The following is a 25,124-nucleotide window of genomic DNA, read 5'->3' as shown; positions in this document are numbered from 1 at the left end:
TTGTCTCATGGAGGCTTAACCGCCACATACCAGGTCGTCGCAGGAAAACCCTCCCCAGAAAGTAGAACCACCCCGTGTCAGACAATTCAATCGTACTTGTAACGATAATTAATTGATATTTGATGTTGCATTCAATTCTCATCCTTGTCTAGGTAGAATAGCAGGCCATCATTAATGTAAACATTACCAGCACTGACATTGTATTGTAACATTCAAATATCACACCTGTCGCTTACCTTTTTTTAAGGTAGGGTAAGGAGTAATTAATGTTGCATAAATCATGATGACAATCAGACAACTTGAAAATAAATTGGTAGGCCTACGGTTATCGGGAGCAACTTCCCTAGCCCCCTATACAAGAAAACCGCAGGCACAAAAGATTGTCAAAAGCACAACTTTTTCCTTGTCACGAGTTCCCAATGTTTGATATATTGCCCAGCCGTTTTTAATACGCTGATACCATTTTATCATTGGACAATTCACATTTTGTACAACACAAACCCAATGCGCAACTGTCTTAAGCAGCCACAGTTTCTCGTATTCTGAAAGTGATTTATTTCATTTCAGACAGCTTGGTATAGCCCCTATGCCGTTCCCCTTTTTCTTTCTCAGCCCCTTTTTTAGTTCCCCATTGAATATTGTCAGCCTGCGGGAGGCAAAACTTCCCCCCGCGTTGGCCGTGGGATTTGTGGCGATGGATTACTGAAGTTCAATGGGATATTATGTGAAAAGTGCCACCAAAGTAAATCCTGATATATGAATGGTGTTATTGCTAGCGTAGAGATTTTCTCTGTTCTTCACTCAGCCGTTTTATCTGCTTTATTCCCCGTTGATATCGGTTTCTTTGATCTAAAATGTTGTTATTTTGGAGGAAGTCTCTCCTTTGTAAAAGTTGTCTGAATAAAGTAATTGATGGGGAAAAATAATAAAATGATTAGAAAGATGATCGGTCGTTCACCTTACGCTCAGTATATATTTCTAATTATGCTATATTTCGTAGTCCATGGATTCGATTGGAAGGTCATAAAAACATTGACTTTTAAGCTACATTTCACCACGTACCAGTGGCCTAGGTCCTCTAATGAGATGTGAAATCCTTCAAATTGTTGAGCGAAACCCTACAAAGTTGTTTGTCATCTTTTTAATTAAACGAAGCTTGTTTTGAATACGAAGCCTTACCTGAAGGAAAACATTTGTCCCTTATGTCTGTTTAAACGTAAGTGCCTTTGGGCAAAGCGTCAATAAAAGTGCATACCGTCGATGTTAGCATATTGCCAGAGAAATATTCCTGATTTCCTCCAAAAATTTGAAGTGGTCTCTTGTGACAACACCGTTTTGGACTAGACTTGAGCACGAGCACACAATGCACAGAGGCCGAACTATGTAGACCTATGGCATACCTGGTGAATCCCTGACACAATTCGCTCCAGTCGGAGGCGCCGTTTGGAGTGTTCTCATTGTCATAAATGTTTACTCGTTTGCAGATATTTACGTCAGTAGTTAGAGGGGTGTAAGAGTCCTTTCTAGCCGACCCCACATCACCCCTCAGGGTTCAACCGGGATTAGGAAATATAAGTACGGGATTATCACCCATTTGTCGAGCGATAATTTCTTTTTCCTGTGAGGGTTGGCAACATGAAAAGAGTTATGAGTGACATCATAGACTTTGTCATGGAATGACACAGATTCGGTTCTTTTGGCGGGAAAAAAATAGCCCCCCTACATCGATTTATAATCACCTGCCATGATTACCAGCATAAAATCATATGGGACAGTTTTGTGTGTGTGTATATGTCTGTTTTGTCTAATCTCTCCACATTACACTAATGTACATGTATAATTGTGGACCATGATGTACCTGAATGAAATAACAGCAAACCTTTATTACTATTCGATTTCAAAGCTTCAGTATTGTAATGGTATATGTCAATTCTTGAGTTGTTTTAAGCCAGGCTGCAAATCATAACATTGCTATAAAAACACTTTCCATCCTTTGATTACAAACCGTATTCTTTACTGAAAAATATGCATTATTGTATGTATTTCACATGTTATAATTTATCACATTATGTCGCCCAGACTTCAAAGCAATGAAATTCGAAGTGTTCTCTCGATAATCACGAGCTAATACCTACATAACGATCGCCAACACCTTCACAAAGGACTTCAAGAATGCCCTGAGGCCAACGAATGATCCTAAGATCCTAACTAGAAGAGAAACGTGTGAGAAAAACCAAGGACGGTCGACTTAGCATGTCAAAGAGGAACCATAGGGGTGGCCGACTGAGGACACTAACAGCAAAAGAGGAGAAAAAGACCGGGGATTAAGATGAAGAACCACCGCGCAAACAGTCTGGAATCTCCCCTTGATTTGAGACCCGATCCCGGGTACCCAATTAGGTCCAATTTCCCTGGTCGGTGTGCGATGGACAAAAGCCAGGAGGCGAGACGAGAGGGGGCTTAAGATTTTGTCGGTCTCTGTGGATTTTTGGACAAATAGGAGTAGATCAATATTATTGAATGATGATGTTAGTGTTTATTAGAGACCGTATAGAGACACAATAAGTCGGTTTCTTTGGGAATGTAATGATGATTTGAATCAGTGGTTGTGTGCCAGTGGGATGATTTGTAATTACCGTGGCCTGCATGAGGTTGTGTGCCTTCCTCCCTACATTCAGTTTCATGTATAATTGGTGCCAAGACTTGAGGTATAGTGCTGTGCCCACTAGGTTTCTCTTGTGATTGTGAGGGTTGTCTTCAACGAATTGTTTTGGACTTTTCAGATCCATTGTATTTCGTAATACTGCCATCATAAGCAGTGCAGTGCCACTCATTTAAACAGTAAAAAGCAAATTAAGCAATGATTACAAAAAACGGTAGTGTCTTTCTGTCTCGAAAGAAAGAGTGTGGAGTAGGACTAGTCTGCTGACAAGACTGCCAACTAATATACACACTCTACAGACAGTGGCTCTTTTTTCGGCCAGTGCCGCTTCGAACTTAAAAGGAAATGACTTCTTGTTTCAAGACTAGCTGCCAGCGAGTTCTCACAAGAGGGCGGTATAACAAATCTCCACCATGTACCAAAAACGAGGACACGTATAAAAGTTTCTTGTTGTGATGTGTCTGTGTCACGAAAATGGGTTTAATAGACGTATAACCTCCAAACGTGTGACATCCAGGGCTCAGTATGCGACTGAATGGGGTATGGGAAAATCCCATCAACAATGCTAAGAAAAACCTGCTGTGTTGACTCAAGCACAAAACCTGAGACCCAGGAAAATAAATTGAATGTGCACGCGACATTTGCATGAATGTATTCATTATTTGAGGTGGCTGGCGTTACTCATGTTTTGACGTCATTTTCTGGGGGTGTGTCTGTCTCTCTACTCGGGTTCAATGTCTACCATCAATGCCATGAAATCGCACTATTTTGGTATCGTAGCGTTGCATGATATTGCAGCAAGCTAAATCTCAGTAATTAGACTGTATTTGGATGTAATTCTTAATTATTTTAAATCTATTAATGCAGCTGAAGTTCACGAGTGTTTATTCGGAAGTAATTTTACATATATGCAGTTTATATTTGCACTTCCTAAAGCGGTGCATATAAAAATCAAAGTGGAACGTGTGTTTCTCCATCAGTTTTATACCACTTTCACCGCTTATTTATTGTCTTCTCTATACGTTTGAGTTCCATTGTATCCTTCCATAACTCAATTTTAGGCCACTGATCCTACTGGCTTCTGAGTAAGACTTGACAAGTAAATCCTAGGCGTAAAGCCTGGAGGTTTAACCTTTAACACACGGCACTATTTGTCAACCGGTAAAAAGAAAATCTAACAAATTGGAATCGAGAACTTCCTTGTAGCTGCGGAAATGTTATCTTTGATACTGAAAATGTGTTTTGGTGTTCTTGTGGTATGTAATTTTTGGTATCAAAGAAAAATCGTTGAGTCGCCTTTTTAGTTCCTCATAAAAAGAAACGGTGGGCAAGACGGAGCCGCAAACATGAGTAATCATCATTTGAAAAAATAGTTTCGTAGACGTTATGTACATTTTTTTCCCGCGTCGGAAAGGGCGAAGTTGGGTTCAAAGTTCTTTTGCGAGAATATTTCCTCAGTTTGTTTACTTTGTTTCTCAACAGAATCTCAAAGATCAGAGGTTTCGGTTCAGTCTGGTCTTGGATGAGCTGAAGAGGTCAGAGGTTACGTCTTACAAGACAACGTTGGTGGCGTTTATCAACTGCGTTCTCATAGCAACGGAAAGCCTGCCAGACAGGATCAGGTTACGAAATGAACTCATAGGTGAGTTATCTTCATCTAAACACCATCTCAAAACATGGTCACTTTTGCACAAATCAATACAGTTTAATTAATACAAATTAGGGAAAATGGCAATGAAAAAGTACCCCATGCACAAATTATTTCATATTTTTGCTGTCAACTTTTTGAGTGTTCTTTTTTCATCTTCAAAAACCCACAACATGTGCACCTTGAATCAAAATACAACTTCGCTCATTCAGTTTTTCCGCAGTTAGTCTGTGTTCCAGAAAATAGTGTGAAGACAACCTTGGAGTTGGACTCCTCCATTTAAAGAAAGCTCAACAAAGTTGTTTTAAATTTTATGCGTGTATTTCTGGACATCTTTTCATTGTCTCCGTTTGTTGAAGGAACTGGGACGCGGTCAACGATTGAATGATTGACATAAAGAGATGTCAACTTCAGTGGAAACCGGACGTTATAGGCCTTGATGTTAAATTTTAAATGTTTAGATTGATTTTGAGCAATGAGGTTTGGAGGTGAGTTTGCGTCCTCAAAAATTTATATTCGATTTCAGACATTTGAAGAATGCAGTGAAAGGTTGTTTGTAAAAAGAAAAGTTAAACATACCACAAAAGTACCGTTCCCGCATGATTTCTATTGTACTTCGTAAAAAAATGTCAATATCTCAGATTAAATAAGCAAAAGGCTTTGATCAGCATAAAAAAACAGGTATGGGTAGCATTGACACCCCGCCCTACACCTGCTGTGACTGCAAATATGCGGACACTCCCACGCCTTGAAAGAAGACCACGCATCAGTACCTTACGAATTCAATATCTAGAAACATGTTCTATTTAGAGTTGTTGAATATGGTGAAAATGCATTCACGATTTTATGAGTTGTAACTGCGAGTAAATAGACTCTAATCGTGCCGAAGGTACCTTCACACGCGAAAATTGTTACTGTTGTGTGGAAACCATGGCAAAACTGGAACTGTTTTCGTCGGGGCATCATTGAACTCTGATGAAGTGGAAGTAACACAGCCGAGTTGTTGGTCCTCATGGTTTGAATGGACGGTATTTTGATAGGGCGCCATCACAATGAGAATCACGCTAGGTGTCATGGCGCTACGCCCCTTTACTACACGTGGATCGAGTCGACCAAGGACGGTGCGATCTGCGACATTTTCCTGTAAACATGTTTTGAAATCAAACTATTTCAGTTATGCCAAATATTGGTAACACTTTCTCCTTGTGTCTGGTAGCTAGTCGGGTTTACCTCAGTGGAATGAATTCTCACTTATTTACAGTCAATGACTGTAAATAAGTAAATGTTTCTGTTTTGACTAAACTTGGTCAAACAAAAACTGATGGAATTTATCCCACTGGACCCCCACTGATATACTGTTTATCAATCGGTTGAGTCATCTTGAAAACCACAGACTGAAATGTTTTACAATTAAAAACCTGCAATTTTCATGAAACACTAGTAGTAGTAGATGAAGACGTCACACAACAACAGAGCCGTACTTTGTGTTCAGATGTTCGCTGGAAAGTTGAATAGCGTCCTCATACGGCAGGGGAAATCCAGTGAGCTGTGATAAATGAGCCAACAGGTCCACTCCCGATCATTGCAGTCCATCATCGAAACTTCCTTTTTTTTGTGGCGAAATCAGTTCAGGCCGTTTTATCACGGACTCTCAGGCCCCCGAATTGATATCGTATAAAACTGTCAATAAACTGGAATAAGGTTATCAATATTCCCTAGAGAAGAGTCGGGTGGATTACGCGCGTATCGTCACGTACACGGGTCATGGATGCAGGGTAAAGGGTATAGTCCTTACGGAATCCCCCAGAATGTTGGGGTCCTGACCCAAGCTTTGATTTGTCACGGTTGGTGCTTAGAAAAGGACCTTTTAAATTCTCATTTAAATCACTGATTTGCTCACTGAAAAATATAACAATTCCAGTAGCACTAAGAAATAGAAATGACATGGAAATCCAAACAAGGCTGAAGCACTTGATTCTTGCGCCTGCCATATACCTGTTTACAGTCTACAGGGGGGCTCTTCATGTGAAGTAGCAATCATGGTAACGATAGCCAGTAGACACAATCACATGCTTCACTTCATTTTGCTGATCAGGCACCTCACCTGGTCATCAAGAAAAGTGTTAAGCGGTGCGGCAATCGCCACTTCCTTTTGATTTCCACTTTTTTGTGTTTTTTTGGGGGGGGGGAGGGGGGGGGGGCGCCGGGGGGCAAGGCTAAACGTACACCTCGAAAATAAACACCCTAAGCTATATGAGATGGAAAACAATCACTTTCAAATAGCTTACTTGACATTTAATGAAAATACCTGTCTCACAAAAATCCTAGACTGTCTTTCTATTTGTCTCTCAGCCGATCGTGGAGGAAATTCTCTGCGATTCAGTCAAGGTCGTTCGGAAATATTTCATTCCACTTCAACCCTCAGGCTGTGTGTGTTTCCTTGAACTTTAAAGAACCCGAGCTTTAAGCCAAGAACGTAAGGAGAAATTGCGTTGAAATCCTTCGAGACCAAACCCAAACGCAAGCTAGAATATGAGCAGATTTCGTCTAAAACGTCCGTTTTTATATATTACAAAAGGAAATATAAAACCGAGAGTTAAGAACAAAAGGAAAACATCATCCACAACAGCACCATTTATGGACATATATAATCAATCGATCGACAAGGGAAAAATCAAGGAACAAAATAATAAACAGCCCGTTGACGACGCGCACGTGGCGTTATTTTAAGTGGTTCAAAGTGTTTTGTTGATGCCATTGAAGAATGAATTATTAGTGTGTTTTCCCATTGGAATGCTTTGACGAGTCTGTTATGGTGACAAAAAATCCAAGATCTAAGGCTGAAGATTTCCGAGGGAATTGCAAAATCATTTCTCCTCCTTGTACAAACTATTTTCATCTCGAGTGTTCATTAGATTTTAAGATTTTGGTCTAGTTTATAAGGAAGAAATGTTAACTCTTTTTTATGCACAGCCTTTTTTGGGGGGTAGATTCCTCTTTTAACACCCAAACAAAAACAGTCATAAAGGACGTAATGTCTGGTCAGGGTCTGACCCTAGTCAGCTGTGGGTGCGTTATACACGGGCGGTTACCATGGTAACGAGTTAGACGGGAGCCAGCCTGACATTCCAGCAAACCGAACCACTTGTCGGTGGATGGATGGCTGGCGAAGGGTGGCAGTGACAGGGCCAACAACCGGCCCCTAATGACCAACCAACCCCCTCTGACCTCCGAGTTGCCGTGGGGGTAGAACACAAGAATCCCAACTCCTGGAGAGCGGTGGTTGGTACGGTACACAAAGCACATGCCATAGCGGGGAACATTAATGCCAGATCCCGCATGCTTCGCAATCGGAGCTCGACATGCGCCGATAACGCTCCCGCTGTTACAACAACTGAGTCGTTGTGAAGTTTCCAGTCGTCTTTGCAACTCAAACTGAGCTGCTTATTACATTTACTCCTCCTTCGCTGATCTAATCTTGGAATTTTAACTTCGGAAACATTTTTGGGATGCCAAGCTGAAGATGAGGTTTTCTGAGAGCAGGAGATTTGACTAATTCCGACGAGGTCCTGGGAGTTTTAATATTGTTTCCTTTGATCTTGACAATAATGTTGGAATCTTCTTGCTCTTTTCCCGATTCAGGACTCAAACTGCTGGATGTACTGACTTCACTCAGGTGAGTTACTTAAGTTGAGATTATTTCAGAAAATCTTAACACATTCATTACAAGTTTACAACTTTATTTCGACAATTTACTTCTGTTACTGTTAGGCGGAATGTTTTCAAAATGTTAATTAGGCCCGTCTTGGGAAATTAGCCTATTATTTTCACTGGCCTATGACACTGTGAACCGCATTGTTTGCCTGTTCGTTTTTGCGTGACCGTTTTTGCGTTCGTTTTATGATCATAATTGCTTACAACATGTTTGTTATATGTGGCAACTGTAGTACATGTAGCACTAGCACTGAGGATTTGTTACTATGGAGCCCGCATATTTTCACGTGAATACAAAAACTGGTAACATTTCTTATTCCAACTAGAAGTTCCGAAAAGACATTGACCCATGAGTTATATTTGTGTACGCCTCATAAATACAGGAGTTGATTGGCAATATTGCATTGGGAACATACATCTGTATTTATATTTATAGGATTTCCGGAATGCAATTATTTCCACACCTGTTCGACTGGAATGTATCTAATTATCAAGCCTGGGCCCCAGTCTTTGCTACATTGATACATAACAGGGACGATCTGTTTGCCTGGACGTCTATCTATATAACTTGTATTTCATGCAATATTTTTAACAGAAGCAGGAAGTACACATTAGACGTACCGTATTTGATCTTTATATATATTTTCACGTCCAGTACCTGTTAGATGTGTAACACAACTTACACAAGTATCATTCCAAACTTTTATAGAGTTATATTTGTACTGTGGACTTTATTATAATCATAAAATACAGCCTAACTTATTGTACAGACGCGTGATACTGCTACCGGTTACATGGAGAATCAGTACAAATGGAACAAAATATCCCACCACAAACATCTGTTGTTCCATAGAGCCCATTCATTGCTCATGCTCTATAGTTGTTTGGAGAGGAGGTCGTCCACCCACCGACACCCCTCCAACCACGCCCACTGACTGGTGGTAGTCTAGGGTAATGACATCCCTGCTGATTTCTGTCCACTTTCCGTATTATCTCCGCATGTACCCCACGGCAAGGGCGTAGCATAACGAAACCTCTCAGAGGTGCTCCGAGGGGGTCACTTTCCTCGTTAAGGAACGTGCCGAACGTGACAAAATAGAACCCATCTTTTGGCAATTGTTTGGGAGGCTTCACACGTGCCTTCTAGACAAATAAACGATCGGATGGCAGAAGCGTCCGTGCAATTATCATTATATTCTGATGGTACATTCAATCACTGGTCCCGTCTTTGTTTACCAAACAATGGGTATGTGATGTCAAAGGGTCACTAGGGGTCATAGATCTTGCTCTCACAGGAACATTTTCTGGGGAAAATTGTGAACATACATACTGTACATACATGTACATACATACAGAATTCCACCAGGAAACTTCATTGCTAATTCGGCATAGACTCGAGTCGTAAGTCCATGAATTGTCCAAAGATTAGTAACAACGGTCGAAACATTCGCGCAGGAACTGTTGCTCGGACTTGTACTTTCACTGCGTTTTTGTCACAACTGTGCGCGGGGTTTCAACGTCTCTGCCTCGTTTCCCTTTGCACTTTTTCGGTACAGCGAAAGTGAGGATTTTTGCGTCGCAGAGTTCGGCATTCGACAGACATGGGCAAAGAGGATCGGACAAGCCATGTCTACAAAATTACCACAGAAAATTAGGAAAAAGCGGAAATTTGAAGCTCTTTATTCCTGCATTGTCATTTTCTGATGACCACTGGAGACTGTACTGCTTATCCTTTATACATGTATACGAAACGTAGGGGTAATGGCACCGACCCACCTTTTTATTGAGGGTAAGCTAGAAATTGCCAGAAGCTGTGTCTGGTAAAAGGAGCGAGAGATTGTGTATAAGTGAGAGATCAATGCATCACTCTCAACACTTTCACGGCCCGGGACCTGTTGCGTTCAGGTCCCTTGCCATGCTGGCAAACAAGACAAAACCCTGGGGTCTGCAAACACGGAAGGTTGCCATTTAACGGGAAAATCTGTCTGAACAGATGATCAGAATAAGAATGTACAAATGTAGTCATCATTTTGTCTGTACGGATAATGATGAGATATTAAAACAGGTGTATGCATCATGCATCGATGTTGATTGGTTTCATTAGGTTGTAAGATTTTGACAACTGATTCTGATATTTTCGACCAGACTGTGTTTTATCTGCACGGATAGGAAAAGCTGTCCATGGAGGTACATACCCTTTAAGTTGGTCTGTCATCAACATACCGTTTTCCCCATGAGGACTTTCTAGAACATTTTTTTCTTGGCGGTGAACAAAGGGGAGGTACATTAGTACCCCGAACCCTGGGTTCCGAAAATGCTGGAATGTAGTCCTAACACCTGGGATTTAAAGTCCTTCTTACGAAGGTAACAGATGATCTAACACATGTGACTCTCCGGATTTTTATTCTAGTGTATTGAATTTGATAAATAAGGTTTTTTTTAAGGCACTAATGCAAAGCATCGAATAAAGCGTTTTCGAGATATACATGTATAAGCAATCCCGACTTCACGAGACTCGGGCGCTCTAATGTCATAGAGGGCGCTTTATGCAAGTGTGTGGAAAACCTCTGCGTACTTAACCTATTTTGACTTAAAGGGGCAACAAGCTCCGACAAAAAATCCACTCAACCTGCAGAATGTGGTCCATTTTTAAAAGATTTCATGCTCCCTAGAAAGTGTAAATGCATTGGCGAGGATGGTAGCGATCGATAACATTTTTCAATTAATCAGTCAATTAGTACTCTAAGGTAGTCGTTTCAAACAATTCAAACTAAAATTGATTCCTCTCATCGATTTCAACAAAGCACCTAATCTTGGTGTGGCACGGTCTGCATTCGCATTAGCGAGATTGACGGAATGAAGAAAATTAGGAAGTCTGAACTCTTATTGGCATATGTATTTAGAATGTCGAAGTATTTCAGGGACAACCTGGTTCCACCTGCAGCGTGATTTAACATTCCATCATTTCCCCAGTAATTCGCAATGTACATTTCAACAGTTGATGCAATTAGCCTCAACCTGTCGCTAGTGTGAGGTCACCGTTACTTATGACCCTCCCCAGTCTCCAGAGGGACGGAACGATTCACAAACTCGCCAACCACTTAAAATTGTGACTATCGTAAACCCCCATTGCCCCTGACCTCCAGATTTCAATTGTTCTTGTGAAAGTTGAGTTTATAAATAAGGTCTAAGTTAAAAAAAATAGTACATCTAAACTGAGCAGTGTATCTGAAGGGCGAAAACTAAATAGCCGAACAGTTAAGTTTAAGGCAGATGCAGGTGGCTATGAGCTGGCTGGAACTTGTTGAAGGCTAAAACAACCATTAACCTTTTTGGACTTTAAAATAGAAAACAAGACAATACCCAAACAAACTTTCGCCTTTAAATGTAGTCACTCATTGTTTATGACCTTAACCTTGTCATTTTGTTACTTGCTGCTCGCGTACTTTTCCCTTTGTAAAATTCGGTGAAACACAATAAAATGATGGATGAGACCTTGAGACGTGAAACTCTTCCAGGAGAATCGGACATGAATATCTGTCAATTTCTGGAGGTCGCGAGGGTTACGTCTGCGGTGCTTGAGGCTAGGGGTGTTATTGAGCGCTGGACGAGGGTTAAATTTAGGCCGGTGACCGTAGAGGAATTTTTGTATACTCGGTAGTGTTGCTTGGTATCCACTGTCTTTTATATTCCGTGAGACGACCAAGAAATACCAAACTAAAGAAATGAAGTGAAACGATGAATGTGAAATCGATCGGAAATACGGAAAGACTCATCGGAAATAACCAAATAGTTGTATAGTCACAGTGTAGTTTTGACGTTAAAATGTTTTAAAAAGAATATACAACATTTGCAAACATCGAAAAACAAAACTAACACATTTTTACAAAATATCTTACTAGGATGTTGGTAAATGACAGTCTAAAACATCCTGTAAAATTATGGCACCTGGTGTGAAGTCATTTTCAAGAAAAGTGGTATTTTGTATAAATTTCCAACGGTGGTCGGCCGACCACCGTTGGAAAAACCTAACTATTTTTCAACTTCTGCTTCAAATTTACCATTTTTTCCAGTCCAAATTGTGTTTGCTATTGGTTACATGTTCATGAACGGGTGCAGGCCAGCTAGACTGGTTCCCTTACCTTACAGTTTTCCGGCATCTATAAATTGATCCATTTCATCTTTAGTGGAGTCAGGGAACCAGACTACTTGAACATTTTTGTTTTTCTTGGTTTTTCCAGCACTTTCGAACACAAAACTTCAAACATGACAGGGTAACAATATTTGATCTATTATACTAACCCCTCAAATAGTTCATTTCTGAAAATTACGGCACAAGCCAATGATGTACATTCCCTTTAAGTCATTATGGTCTTCAAAATATGGATGGCTGGGGCCTTTTCTCAACCATATCAATGGCTATTCCATCAATGGCTGAGACATGTATTTCTCCTCTACAAAAAAATGTCAACTTAGTTTTTAGAGAGTATATTAATGTGTAAAAATAGAATGCATGAGACAAAAAGCTAAATTGATATACAGACTGATCACTTTTGACAGTCCAATATAATTGTCATCTCGCCGTCTATTTTGTGCGAGCTCCAATTCAATATATTTTCCCATATTTCATCGTGTGTCTTGCTATCAGCTGGGGGTATTAGTCTGCAGTTCGTGTGTTTCTAAATGTCAAAGGGGGAGGGCACTAACCAATAATGAACCAACACGTGGGTGAGCAAAGCCTTGACTTCTGCTCTGTGGCAAGAAACGTCTCCAAAGCTGCAGACCACCGTCCATCATTCTAGCGCAAAGCTAGCACTTGAAGCTGTACAACGAAGACCATATACGGCCCTGTGTGACTTTTCATGTTCATTGAGGGAATGTGCAGTCATGATTCTATTATTGTACAATCTGAAGTTTGAATTTTACAGCATGTTGTTGGTGGTAAATGTTTCACACAAGCATAATTTTACAGTTAAAGGGAAAATACAACATTTGCAAACATCGAAAAATAAAGCTACCAAGGTTTTACGAAATAACTTACTAGGATGTTGGTAAATGACAGTCTGAAGCATTCTGTAAAATTATGGCACCTGGTGTGAAGTCATTTTCAAGAAAATGGTATTTTTGTATGCATTTCCAACGGTGGTCGGCCGACCACTGTTGGAAAAACCTAACTATTTTTCAACTACTGCTCCATATTTACCATTTGTTTCAGTCCAAATTGTGTTTGCTATTGGTTACATGTTCATGAACGGGTGCAGGCCAGCTAGACTTGTTCCCTTACCTTACAATTTTCCGGCATCTATAACTTTATCCATTTCATCTTTAGTGGAGTCAGGGAACCAGACTACTTGAACATTTTTGTTTTTCTTGGTTTTTCAAGCATTTTCGGACACAAAACTTCAAACATGTCAGTGTAACAATATTTTGTTCTATTATACTCCCCCTCAACTAGTTCATTTCTGAAAATTACAGCGAAAGCCAATGATGTACATTCCCTTTAAAGGTCTGTTAGTACGTGCCAGTTCAGATGCCAGTTTTGGCATGCCACCTCCAAGGTGGTACAAAATGAAGTCGAGAACCCAAAGATGCTGTAAGATTCTAACAGATTCAAACCACACATCAATCATCCATTACTGCCAATGCTAAAGCTGCACCTACACATTTGATAAATTGTTGCTATTGGTGATGTGATTTCAGAGTCAAACTCTGCTTACAGCGGGTCATTTATATTCTTTGATCTTTGACCTTTGGTACCTGACCTTTGACATTCCTTTGACCTGACAGGAAATCAGAGCCCGAGGATGTAGACCTCTTAGTTCAGCTCGACGTGTTTGATGAGAACAAAGTGAACGATGATGAGCAGTTTACTGGACCTCAGGATGTCGATCTTAATAATCCCGTGGATGTCTTCAACACAATATACAAACAGGTGAGAATGATTGAGACAGGTGTCTGTTTATAGAGCTTGATTTGTTACTGCCCATCAATTTGGCAGTGTTCTTTCCCCTCAAGATTTCTTATAGCCTGGGATGGATGATGGAGCAACATGGGCGTGTCCTGAGTCTGTGCTGATGGTTGTATTGCCTTACACAGAGACTTCAAGGATTGAGAGATGCTCGTAAGGATGACTTTATTAATTTATTCCAACAAGGCTCCTTCACAATCAAAGTGATTGATGTGGAAAGGGTAACTTTTATGCAAACGTAACCGCACCAATTGAAGTTGTGGCATTTTAAAGCCACACATGAATCTCGCCTGTTACTCTTTTGATGTAAAACAAATGTGTATATAAAAAAAACAATTGTTTAATTGTTTTAACCCAGCGATGAAATGTCTTGAAAAAGGCAAAAAGCGCCCTTGATGTGGGATCATTCAAGAAGTAAGGATTGGTAACCGTGGTGCATGTGTCTTTTATTATAAAACTAGAAAGATATCATTTTACGGTAAGTATTTTGCACGGCGTGCTGAATTAACCACAGTGCGGCCGATCCGAACGCGGTTGACCTTTACCACAACGTATATGGTTCGTCAATTATCAAACTTGTAAGTTGTACAATATGTCAGCGCCCACTGAAATTAATATAACCTTCATAATTGGTAGCATGCAAACGGTTGGTGGTCAAACACGAAAAACCTGGAATGCATTTGAAAGTGCGTTGATATGAGAAGGGTCATTATTATCATGCTAATCAATACAATACTTGATTCGTTTCATAGATGCTAAGATACAATCGACAAACTGAGTTTAACTGGGCCCCCTCCTCTATTCACGGCACTCACCGCAGATATTGTGGTTTTGCTTTTTTACCAAGAACGTGAACTTATAGGCCTATTAATTTTGAATACAAGGAATGAGCTGTTTTGAGATGTATTTGAAGCGAACACAGGAGTGGTTGTTAAGGTTGCCGATGTCCCAATCAATTTTGGTCGCGGTGGGGAATTCTGAGCCGCAAGCCGTAGGGCACATGGGACTGCATCTCTTGGAAACTTGAAGTTCTTTATTTTTTCATTAGAAAAAGAGAAATTATCCTGCGGTGTTTGGGGCTTGCTGGGTGCGGTGGCGATTCGGTTGGTTGGCCTGAGCTGTATGCGCGTGTATTTAAAAGCAGGAAGTGCCGCTAAATGGTTGAGCAGTTTCTGTCAATTTGCCAAAGGTAGAGACTAGAGGACTGAAATGTGTGTATATGTATCTGCATTGCGGATCATACATGCAGAGCTATACATGTGTAAATGAACTTCAACTTTGCGGGAACTCGATTGCAGGAGTATTTCTTTATGAGAAGGCTTGATTTGGAATGGGTCATGTTCGCAGAGGAATAATGAAGTTATTTGTGATGCCTCTGGCCAGTTGGCCCGTGTGTTCATGCACATTGGCCAGAGAATGGCGTTTGTCGGCACCGGGCATGCCGGGTATGTACATGTATGTTATTATGATTGTACAGCTTTACATTTGGAAGACTGTGACAGATATACCTTGACTTAAGTTATGCAGAGATGCATGAGCTCGCATCAGTTTTAATGTATATTGTGTGTCTGTAGCCGTGGACAAAAGTTGAATTCAGAAATTTCCACTCAACTCTTAATAATTACCAATTAGAGATTATTTTTTATTATACATAACGTCACCAAGATAAAATTCCAATCGGTTTTAATCATTAACAGTTCAACATTTAGAAATTATTTTCCATCTGTTACTCTGTTTGAATTATTTCGATCCTTGTCTTAAAGTCCGTTGCCCCGAATTCATCAACATGGACTATGTTCGGTCAATCGAACCACAAATATGTACTTGAAGTTGTCGATGTTTTGCAATGTTGGCTATTTTTAAACGTAATGACGTATGGTTGTTCCCGAAAACGCGTAGGATGTGTCATTGTGTAGAAATAATTTGTCTAACGGTGCGGTCATGCATGTTTCGTTCAACTTACAAACAAGTTTGCGAAATCTAGCACACACAAAAACAAATCACGGGAGGGGTGAAGAAGAACATTGAAGGAGAACATTGAACGATTAATTATTACAATGTGTGAAATGGTTCTACTAACTTTCGTTTTTCCCCTTTTTTTGCGGGGGGGGGGGGGCATTACTCTGTCCGGTGGTTGGTAGTTAAGTTAAAGGCGTGTAGTGTTATGTTCCAAATTAACAGAGCTGGGATTTGTTCTCATAAAGGTACATGCTTTGAGAATCGTTTGAAGACGATATTGGACGTATGAAAAACTATTTTGATATCCCTTTTTGGTTAATTTTATGGAAAAGTGCACTTCTTTAAACATTTACAAATGTCCATGTTTTTTTTCCAGACAAGTGCGGGCGCTGTTGCTGTGATGTCATTTCAGGAAGACACTGTTCACTTTATGGGTTTTTTGTTTATTGTGAACTCAAATATTTGCTCAGAATTGAAAACGTCTGTGGAAAAAGTGTGCTCACTGCCCTACTGTCATGTACTGACACAACAACGAATCACCAAAGAACACAACATTTACGACAGCAAAATATCCAAAAATTCTTGCAACTTTTGGTGCTGAAATAACTGTAACAGTGAGGTTTCTGCCTGAGATGACATCACACTTTTGCTCATGAATATGGAAATTCGCATTAGCATGAAACCCCAAAATACCCTTGAAATGGTAAATTAAAAATTGAAAATAATGTTAAATGCGACACAAAGGTTTTTTTTCAATGACTGCATTAAACAATTACATTGCATGGGGCCCTTTGAGGTTTAGCGCTTAACCCTTTCATGCCCACATTGTTTATTGACTTGGCTCTCCCCAGGACCAAATTGTTTGCTCAGTCATGCGGAAATCACTAGAGCGTGAAAAAAATGAGCACGAGTCAAAAACTCACTTTTTTCAACCCAGATTTTCACTGCCAAGGAGTGATTAAAATCATAGGTGTTGTGTGTAAAGTTTGTTCCTTGAACCTTACTCTTTTATGTGATGTAAAAATGAAGTCCATACGTGCAAATATAAGAAAGTTATGCCTTTTTGTTTATCTGGTCCCAATTATCAAACTGCAAGCCATTTCACCACATGACCAAATGGCACTCCATACCTCAAATTGTGCGTGGATACTTCTGAAGCACTTTTCTCGTTTTTTTGTAATGGTAACACTATGAATAAACCACACCAATAGAAAGATCCGAAAATACTCTTTCAGCTGGTGTAAAGTTGATGTATGGGCGGCCAAACATATCAACATGCCGCCTTTCTGAAAAGTAGTGAATATATCTGTGTAGAGGGTGTTTTGTGTGTGGTTTCCTGGTCAACTAAAGTCGCCCATGGGAACCAGCAGGGGGGTACTTCTTGTCGACAAAAGTCGCCCATGGTAAGGAAAGGGTTAAAGATTCATTGTTATAGAACGGTAGACGGGCGTGTATCGAGATATTTTGCAGGGGATGTTATCGCAGAATTATTGGTCAGATTGTATGGCATGACAAACCACGTATCACATTAGATCCACTTCAGTTAATTATCATTGTGAGATACATGCTGACTAATACATTAGTTATTTTGGAAGTTGACCCAGACGAAACAATTACCAGTCAGAAATCACAGTCCAGTCATAACCAACTGGTGTCAATGCAATCATGTGTCTTTCAACTTTACCACAAGTGTGAGTGGATCACTGGACGCACATACTGGTTTCGATTTGCTTGTGACTCTGCAAAATGTTTTGGGGAATTCTTTATAACTAAATATAGCTTATGGGTAAACGATGTTTTTATATTTTGTGGTTTGGAAATAACAGTAATGTTATCATTTTTGTGGGGGCGTTCTGAATAATCCTAACGAGGAAATGCGATTTGAAGCGCGTTGATTCCCATTTGCTTTGCTTCTCGTTTTTCTGAGTTTGAGTCTTTCATTATTCATTTATTTATGGAAAATCTGGAGGAAAAAATCACAATGGGGAAACGTCGTTTAGACTGACCGTACTTGGTAAGTAGATTCATCATAGCTGGGTTTTTTTCGCAACAGTGCTGCTGTTGATAGTGTTGCCAATAAATGCATAGGTCTACCCGTTAACCTTCAAAACTCAATGAATATACTGTAAAGGTTGAACTTCGCAATTGTTCACTTCAGTTCATCCACAAATCAAGGGCGTTGCAAAACAAATCTAGGATAATTGCGAGTAATAAATGTCAGCCTTAATAGTCCATGCCCATTTCGAATTTGAAGAGCAGTTTGAAAGTCGAACCTCAGTCAAGGACCTAAGTCAATCAATGTACTGTAAAGGCTGTTTACAAGTTTTTATTGAGTTTATATGATTGAAGGGATTGGGGGAAGGGAAAAATAACTGCCGAGTATACTTCTCGAAAGTCGGACGATTTTGTACGTGTAACTGTAGACCTTATACGTCAAACGACACTTCAGGAAGTCCGGAAGTTTGAATCATAGAGCAAGGAACCTCCTTGCTCTATGTTTGAATGAACCTGCAGCTTTTGCGTCTATCTAGCAGACGAATCTCAAATCAATACTTTTTGCTTTTTATAATTGGATATAAGCATCTAACATTTATAATGTTAGAAACTGATATGTTGATACCAAAGAAAAAATGTGGAGAAGACTTAACAAAAAATAGTAATTAACAATAACGAAATCCAACATAATGACATCAAGCGGAAATTTGTTATTTAAGCTGGACAGGTTATAATTTTTCTGGAAACTTGTATTTTATTTTTGGACCGGGCACAGTGGAAGCAGCATTATCGTATGTCATGTGATTCACCTCTGCTCTAAATTCTTTCTGTTTAATGTCCAGTATTGAAATTTCTTTTAAATACTTGTAAATTTCTTTTAAATTCAGTATTACAATAGGTTCGTTATAAATTGTTCACGCATGCCATAGATATGACAATGTTGATGCATAATGCATACAGTTTGTTCAGTGGACCAGTCACATCACGCCCATTCCAATGACGTGTTCACTGTTCGCGCCACCGAACCAATCGTATGACTGATATTATCAGTGACTGGTGACGTAATTGACGTCATAGATATGCCCGTGAGTCATCACTGTTGGTCGATCCCGCCCGGTTCATAGAGGTCTGATGACAGAATGCTACCAGCATGCTACCGGCATTTTATTATCACAGAAATATCACAGAGGCGGCCAGAAGTTTTCTTTACTAGTATTTATTATGAGAGTATAGATTGAATATTGTGAACTGATGTTGAAGGTAACTTATGTCTGACTGTTTGAGTGACGAATCTCACTGCAACCTGTTGTGAAAAAAAGCTTGCTGTAAGTTTAAGATAATTAAAGCTTTATCTGAATTGTTTTGCATTATACAAAATCAAGAAGGTAAGTTAAAAAAAAATACGTAATGTAGATTTTTTTTTTAAATTTGATATCAACCTACCACTGTCTCTTCTCCGTCTGTTACGGTAAGTTGGTTCATTGAAAACTCTGATTTCGCTCCAATTTGTCTTACTTTTCCTTGTACTCGGTGTTTTATGTTAGATTTCGTTATCGATGTTTAAAAAAAAAATTGGGTTTTTTTGGGGGGGGGGAGGGCGGGGGAATTGCATAGTGCTGCAACTGCGTAAATTAGTTGAGAAAGATCCGATCGACGGATATGCACTTTTTTAGGTCCTGATGTCAAACATTGTGAGCTTCTGAAAAGTCATCAAGTAAACGGGGATTTTTAGAATATTTTCAATGAGGCTATAATAATATGGATTAACTATGGACGAGGAAATACAAATGACTTATTTGTTCAGTTCAGTTCATGATTGCTTTCATGTCAGCGTTTGTTTCGCTTTCTATCATCCTGCCACGGCGTATCCGTTCTCTTTCATGGTAATATATAAGAACGTGACACCGTATATCCGTATATGAAATATCCAACCATTTTATTTCCCAATCATGTCTATATATCTTGTCCAACTTTTAATCTCCAAAGTCTGAAGTATTAACCTGTACAGTATCAAAATATACATTGTACTTGCGTGACGAGTGTGCTTACGAAGTTCGCTTGCAACATTTGTTTGACACTTGAAATTAAGTAATCAGGAAACGATGTCTGTTTTTTCATTCTTCATTACTTGCTTTGTCATTCAAACTGTTTACGAGTATGAGAGAGTATAGGCAGAACGGTTAATATTGCACCAACACGGGAAGTACTTCAAGCATTATGAAGGCTATTGTGTTTAAAACAACTCCACCAATTGCCTCATATAACTTCCTCACGTCGACATTTATTTTCAGTCCGCAGCTCACGTCCACAAGTCCATGCTAATTGATTGAAGCTGAATCAATTTTCTTTGGTTTCTTTGCTCAGGTGTGCGATACACCCCACGTGACTCCCTTCCTGACCATCCTGCAGCATTTGCTTCGGATCGAGCCCAGGGATCCCATCAGTGACACAGTGTGGGTTGCCGCTGAGAAACTAGTCCACAAGGCCGTGCTCTTGGAGAACAAAAACCAACTGGAACGGCTGCTCAAACTGGGCGATCGAGACCTAGTCAAGGCTGTGGCCTCATACAAGGACAAGTTTAAGAGCAGTGCTTCAGCTGAACCGAGCGAGGCACGGGATGGACAGTCAGATAAATCTGCTGGAGGTTCGAGTGATACCATGCCCCCTTCGGAAAACCGGCCAAGGACTACTGCAGATAATGAGAGAATGTCTGGCAGTACAGCAGAGGAAAGTGCAATAAGCTCATCAGGAATGATGGGGATTAACAAGGAGGACCAACCTCATGTATGTAGGATTGAGGGTGATGAGGATTCTGAGGTTATGAAAACCTCACAGACTGTGACATCACCTGGACCTTCATTGCAACCTGCTCCACCACCTCCTCCACCACCACCCCCTGGGGGTGCCCCACCGCCTCCCCCACCACCTGCACCCCCAGGGGGAGGTCCACCACCCCCACCCCCACCCCCTGGGGGAATGCCCCCTCCCCCACCTCCTCCGGGAGGGGCTCTGCAGAAGACCACACCTCACGCTCAGACAATTCCTAGTTCATCAGCCATTCCAACCGTGAAACCCAAAATGAGGATGAGGACATTAAACTGGAGTAAACTACCACCTCATAAAGTGATGAGTGGGAACAGTGTATGGGCCAAAGTCAACATGGTAAGTCTGCACACACATACTAATATTAAATGCGCATAAAATTTGTTAAAATATACATAAATAAGTTCACAAAGATGGTGTGCAGGCAGCTACATAATGATTGCCTCTGCTTTCGTCTGTAAAGCATTCCTGAGACCATATCAATCATCTTCTTGGGAAATAATACTTCCTGGAATCATGGAGCTATAAAACACATAACGTGCGAGTATAAAACGGAGGAGTTTTATGCACAGCACAGTAGGAAGATGATGATACCGCTTACTGCTGTCTTTTGTCCACTGAATAGTTCATTAAAACCACAACCATTGTTTACACAATTGCCTTAACAGATGGTTGTACACCTTGTTTACCAATCGTCTCACAATCGAACACACAAAACCATTAGGAAGTTAGAACATAATGCATGTGCCTTATTGGGTTTTTTTGTCGGTGGTCTTTGTGTGCAGAAAATTTGGCCGATTTTGATAATGAACATGAAACAGACTGTGAGAACATTGCAAATGAAATGTAACTCTCTGGATGTAACCTTACCTAACCTTTCATGGATCAGTTGACAAATGGGAATTTGGAAATTCGAGCCAAAAATAAGCCGGAAATAACAAGGAAATAAAATTCTGTGTTGCAATGATATAAATTCTCAGTAACTACCTGTGTACGGCTAGACATCAAAATATCAATTATCTTGTAAGGTTTTTACTTAATCATTACAAGAATAAGCTGCCCATTTCGAGGAAAGATTTTAGAGAAGTCCTATGTGTTGGAATAAATTCCAAGTACATGTATACATGAAGTCATGTCAAAACAATCAATTCTCTTGTAAGGTTTTCATGAAAAAGTTACTCTTGACGTTTGATATAATTGTTTTCTATATATTTCTGGAATTATTTTTCAGCAATTGTATTCACCCAAAAAACAAGCCATTATGTGTGAATTTGTTCAGGTAGTCGGATGCCGTCATTTATTCAGTGTATACCCTTGACCTAGCTGGAATTCTATGGCACTGATCGAAGCTGTAACAGCAGGTCTAATAGCACCTGTGGTGTATTCAGTTACTGGCATGCCGATGTGAAAGGGCCGGGCATTTGTGTATGCAGGATTTGCCTCAATGACACAAGAGTGTAAATTGTTGAGTCATCCTATATAGATGTTTTGACCTTCATTGGTTAGAAGAGGAATTCGGTGGGAAATGTTAGCTCTGACCTGTAGAATGGCATTGACAATCAATGTTTATCATCAGGACAATTGGACATTGTGAATTTATTCGAACCACGACTTTCATAATGAGAGTTTGGAATTCGCAGAGTAAATGTATACTTATACCACCCCACAAAAATGTTAATTGCCCTTTCCCATCCGATTTCCTTCTTTATTTATGTACTTACTACTGCCCACTTTACCTTTGGATTTATTATTTCCAACTAGGCTATACAATTACGGAAACTTGACTCAAAAGTTGCAGCCTTTACAGGCTAAAACAAACACACACTGCGCACCCAATAGGGGCCCGTGACCGCTACAAACGGCACCGCTAAATAGTGTACCGGAACCAACTTGGCCCATCCCCCACCAGTAAATCCCCTAATACAAACAGACCGCAGTTTTCAAGCATGTGTAATAACAGTTTATAATCACACAAGGGGAATTACAGTGTTTGTGTTTGTAGCTTGATAATGGCTTGAGTTTTATGGTGTGGGTTTTCCCCCCAGTCATCATGGAGTAATGTGGGGTGGTTAACCTACTAAGGTCTTTTGAATCTTAATGGCCAGTTAAACTCTTGACCAATGGCCGAGTGGTAGTAAGGAACAACTTACAAATATAATGGGCATTTATGAGTTATATTTGTCATCATTTTGTTTATGGACGAGATTTCTTAGTAGATTAAACAAAGTGGGAGTTTGTTTTATTGCGCTGGAGATATTCGTGAACAAAGATAGTCTAGCTTGGGAGATGCCTGTACAGTTAACGTGATGAAAAGAAAAATTGAAATGTCAAGAACCGTACAGAAATATAAAAGGATAGTTTTGAAAGAGTTCTACCAGTTGAAGAAGAATGTTGAAGTTAAGGAATCATGCTCTGAATCAATCAAGCACTGAAACTTTTTTAAACAACGCTTATCAACTTCATGCGGCCATGCCTTTCCACGATCTTAACAAGGTTTTTTTTGGAGACAAAATGACAATGGTACAAGAAACAAACATGGAGGGGACAAACAAGCACGCTGGGTTGGGAGAAAAACACAAAAGAGGAATTAAATAGGGGAAAAACCAATGGGGACAGACCAAAATAAATATTTTGAACAATACTATTGTTTAAAATATTTATGCGTCGATTTTTTCCCCCGCATGGCCTTGGATCACGGATCTTTGCTTCAGAATCCTGATATCCTTGATTATCCATCCGTTCAGTTTAGGTTTTGGTTTGATTGACTTCTTGTTTCCTAAGAATTGTGTTTGCATGAATTGTTATGAAATTATCAGTGCATAAAAAAGATCACACAAGTCACAAACATGTTCCTACACTAGTACAGAAGTACAAAGCGTGAATCTTAACTCAGAATACAGCATTGAGTTACCCAAATCAGGAAGCAGAAACAAGAAAAATCACACAAGAAGTATACAGTCACACGAACACACAATAACGTTTGTTTATTGTTCCTCTTCCTTTTCCTTTGTACAGCTCTCATTGGTTTTGTACACGTTTTCTAATCGAGGTCGTCCTCGATTTGGTTCCTGTCCTCGATTCACCGATGATGTTGCACGTGTGTGTACACCGTAAACAAACGCAACAATTCTGACTTTTGGGTGATATGATACAGGCTTCAGTAACAAATTGGGTGGATGTGTTGATTAACAAACATGTATTATATAGGAAAAAAAATAAAGCCCAGGGGATTTTCATGATGATTACTAGTAATACTTTTAATGAATATTTTCCCTTTTCAGATCCAGAATGGTTTTAGCGCAGACTGGGAGACAATGGAGGAATTGTTCTGCCAGCAGAATCTGGCTAAGAAGACACAGGTTGATGGGACTGATGAGAAATCTCAGAAAAAGAAGAAAGAATCAGTGGAAATGGTGAGCAAAACGATTAAGTGGAAGAAATCATGTCTGTCATCCATTTGTAAAATAAACTAAACAGTAAACAACAGTGTTTTTTGTAAGATTTTACTTCCAAAATTGTTTTTAAAACTATGAATACATTTATGGAAATGTTCGAGACTTGCACAATTTTAGTGTTTCATATTGAATTAAGTTAATTCAATATATAATAAAATGATAACAAAGAATTTAGAAATGGATTAAATGATAATTTTCAGGAATACAAGTGTTTTCATGACACTCAGATGGCAGCTTATGAAAAAAAATAATGCTGATGAAAAAACCTGAGACACGATCTTGGGCAATTACAGTCAACAGAAGCAGGTGAATCGGAAATGTCTGTAGAAGAACCGTCTTCCTCTTCATCTCATTTGCTTGCTAGTCAAGACTAAATGTATTTACTCAAGAATGGGAAATGTTTGTCACAAATTTTCGCACAACTGTGAAAGAATTCGCACTCATGAAAAAAATTGTTTCTTTCTTTTCTCTCTTTAATTTCTTTTTTAGATTAATCTTCTTGATGGCAGAAGAAGTCTCAACGTCAACATCTTCCTGAGACAGTTCAAGAGGTAGTTAAAATTTAAAGTCTTTTTTACAAATGTCTCATGTATTCATGAAAAAAACAAAATATTTTGTCAGTTTATGTTAATTGCATCTTTAAAATATTGAACGGACAATCTCTTTTAAACAAACTCATTTGTTTTACTTTTGCATTTTGCATTCATTGCATTATTTGACGAAATTAATAAGCTGTGATTGTGGATTGATTTTCAGCACCAATGAGATAATAGTGCGGCTCATAGTGCAAGGAAAGAGCGAGGCCATCGGAGCAGAAAAACTCAAGAGTTTAATCAAAGTTCTTCCGGAGTCTGAAGAAGTGAGTTGTTCAAAGTTATACATTGTTTGGGACTTATACAA

At 39.6% G+C, this 25,124-nt stretch overlaps 1 protein-coding gene across 1 annotated transcript in view; it reads left to right on the top strand.

Moving 5' to 3' along the window:
- Window positions 1-25,124, top strand: part of LOC119727498 (inverted formin-2-like) — a 67,405-nt gene that overhangs the window by 29,347 nt on the left and 12,934 nt on the right. The window contains exons 4-10 of the mRNA XM_038199385.1: window positions 4,145-4,304; window positions 7,953-7,986; window positions 13,812-13,956; window positions 20,311-21,108; window positions 24,051-24,182; window positions 24,714-24,775; window positions 24,981-25,083. Coding sequence (XP_038055313.1) covers window positions 4,145-4,304; window positions 7,953-7,986; window positions 13,812-13,956; window positions 20,311-21,108; window positions 24,051-24,182; window positions 24,714-24,775; window positions 24,981-25,083 — 1,434 coding nt within the window. The remainder of the gene's footprint in view (window positions 1-4,144; window positions 4,305-7,952; window positions 7,987-13,811; window positions 13,957-20,310; window positions 21,109-24,050; window positions 24,183-24,713; window positions 24,776-24,980; window positions 25,084-25,124) is intronic.

The sequence above is a fragment of the Patiria miniata genome, unplaced genomic scaffold, assembly GCF_015706575.1.
Source record: "Patiria miniata isolate m_02_andy unplaced genomic scaffold, ASM1570657v1 HiC_scaffold_20, whole genome shotgun sequence".
Taxonomy (NCBI): Eukaryota; Metazoa; Echinodermata; class Asteroidea; order Valvatida; family Asterinidae; genus Patiria; species Patiria miniata.
The sequence above is the reverse complement of the archived record's forward strand: the minus strand, read 5'-3'. Positions and strand labels throughout refer to the sequence as shown.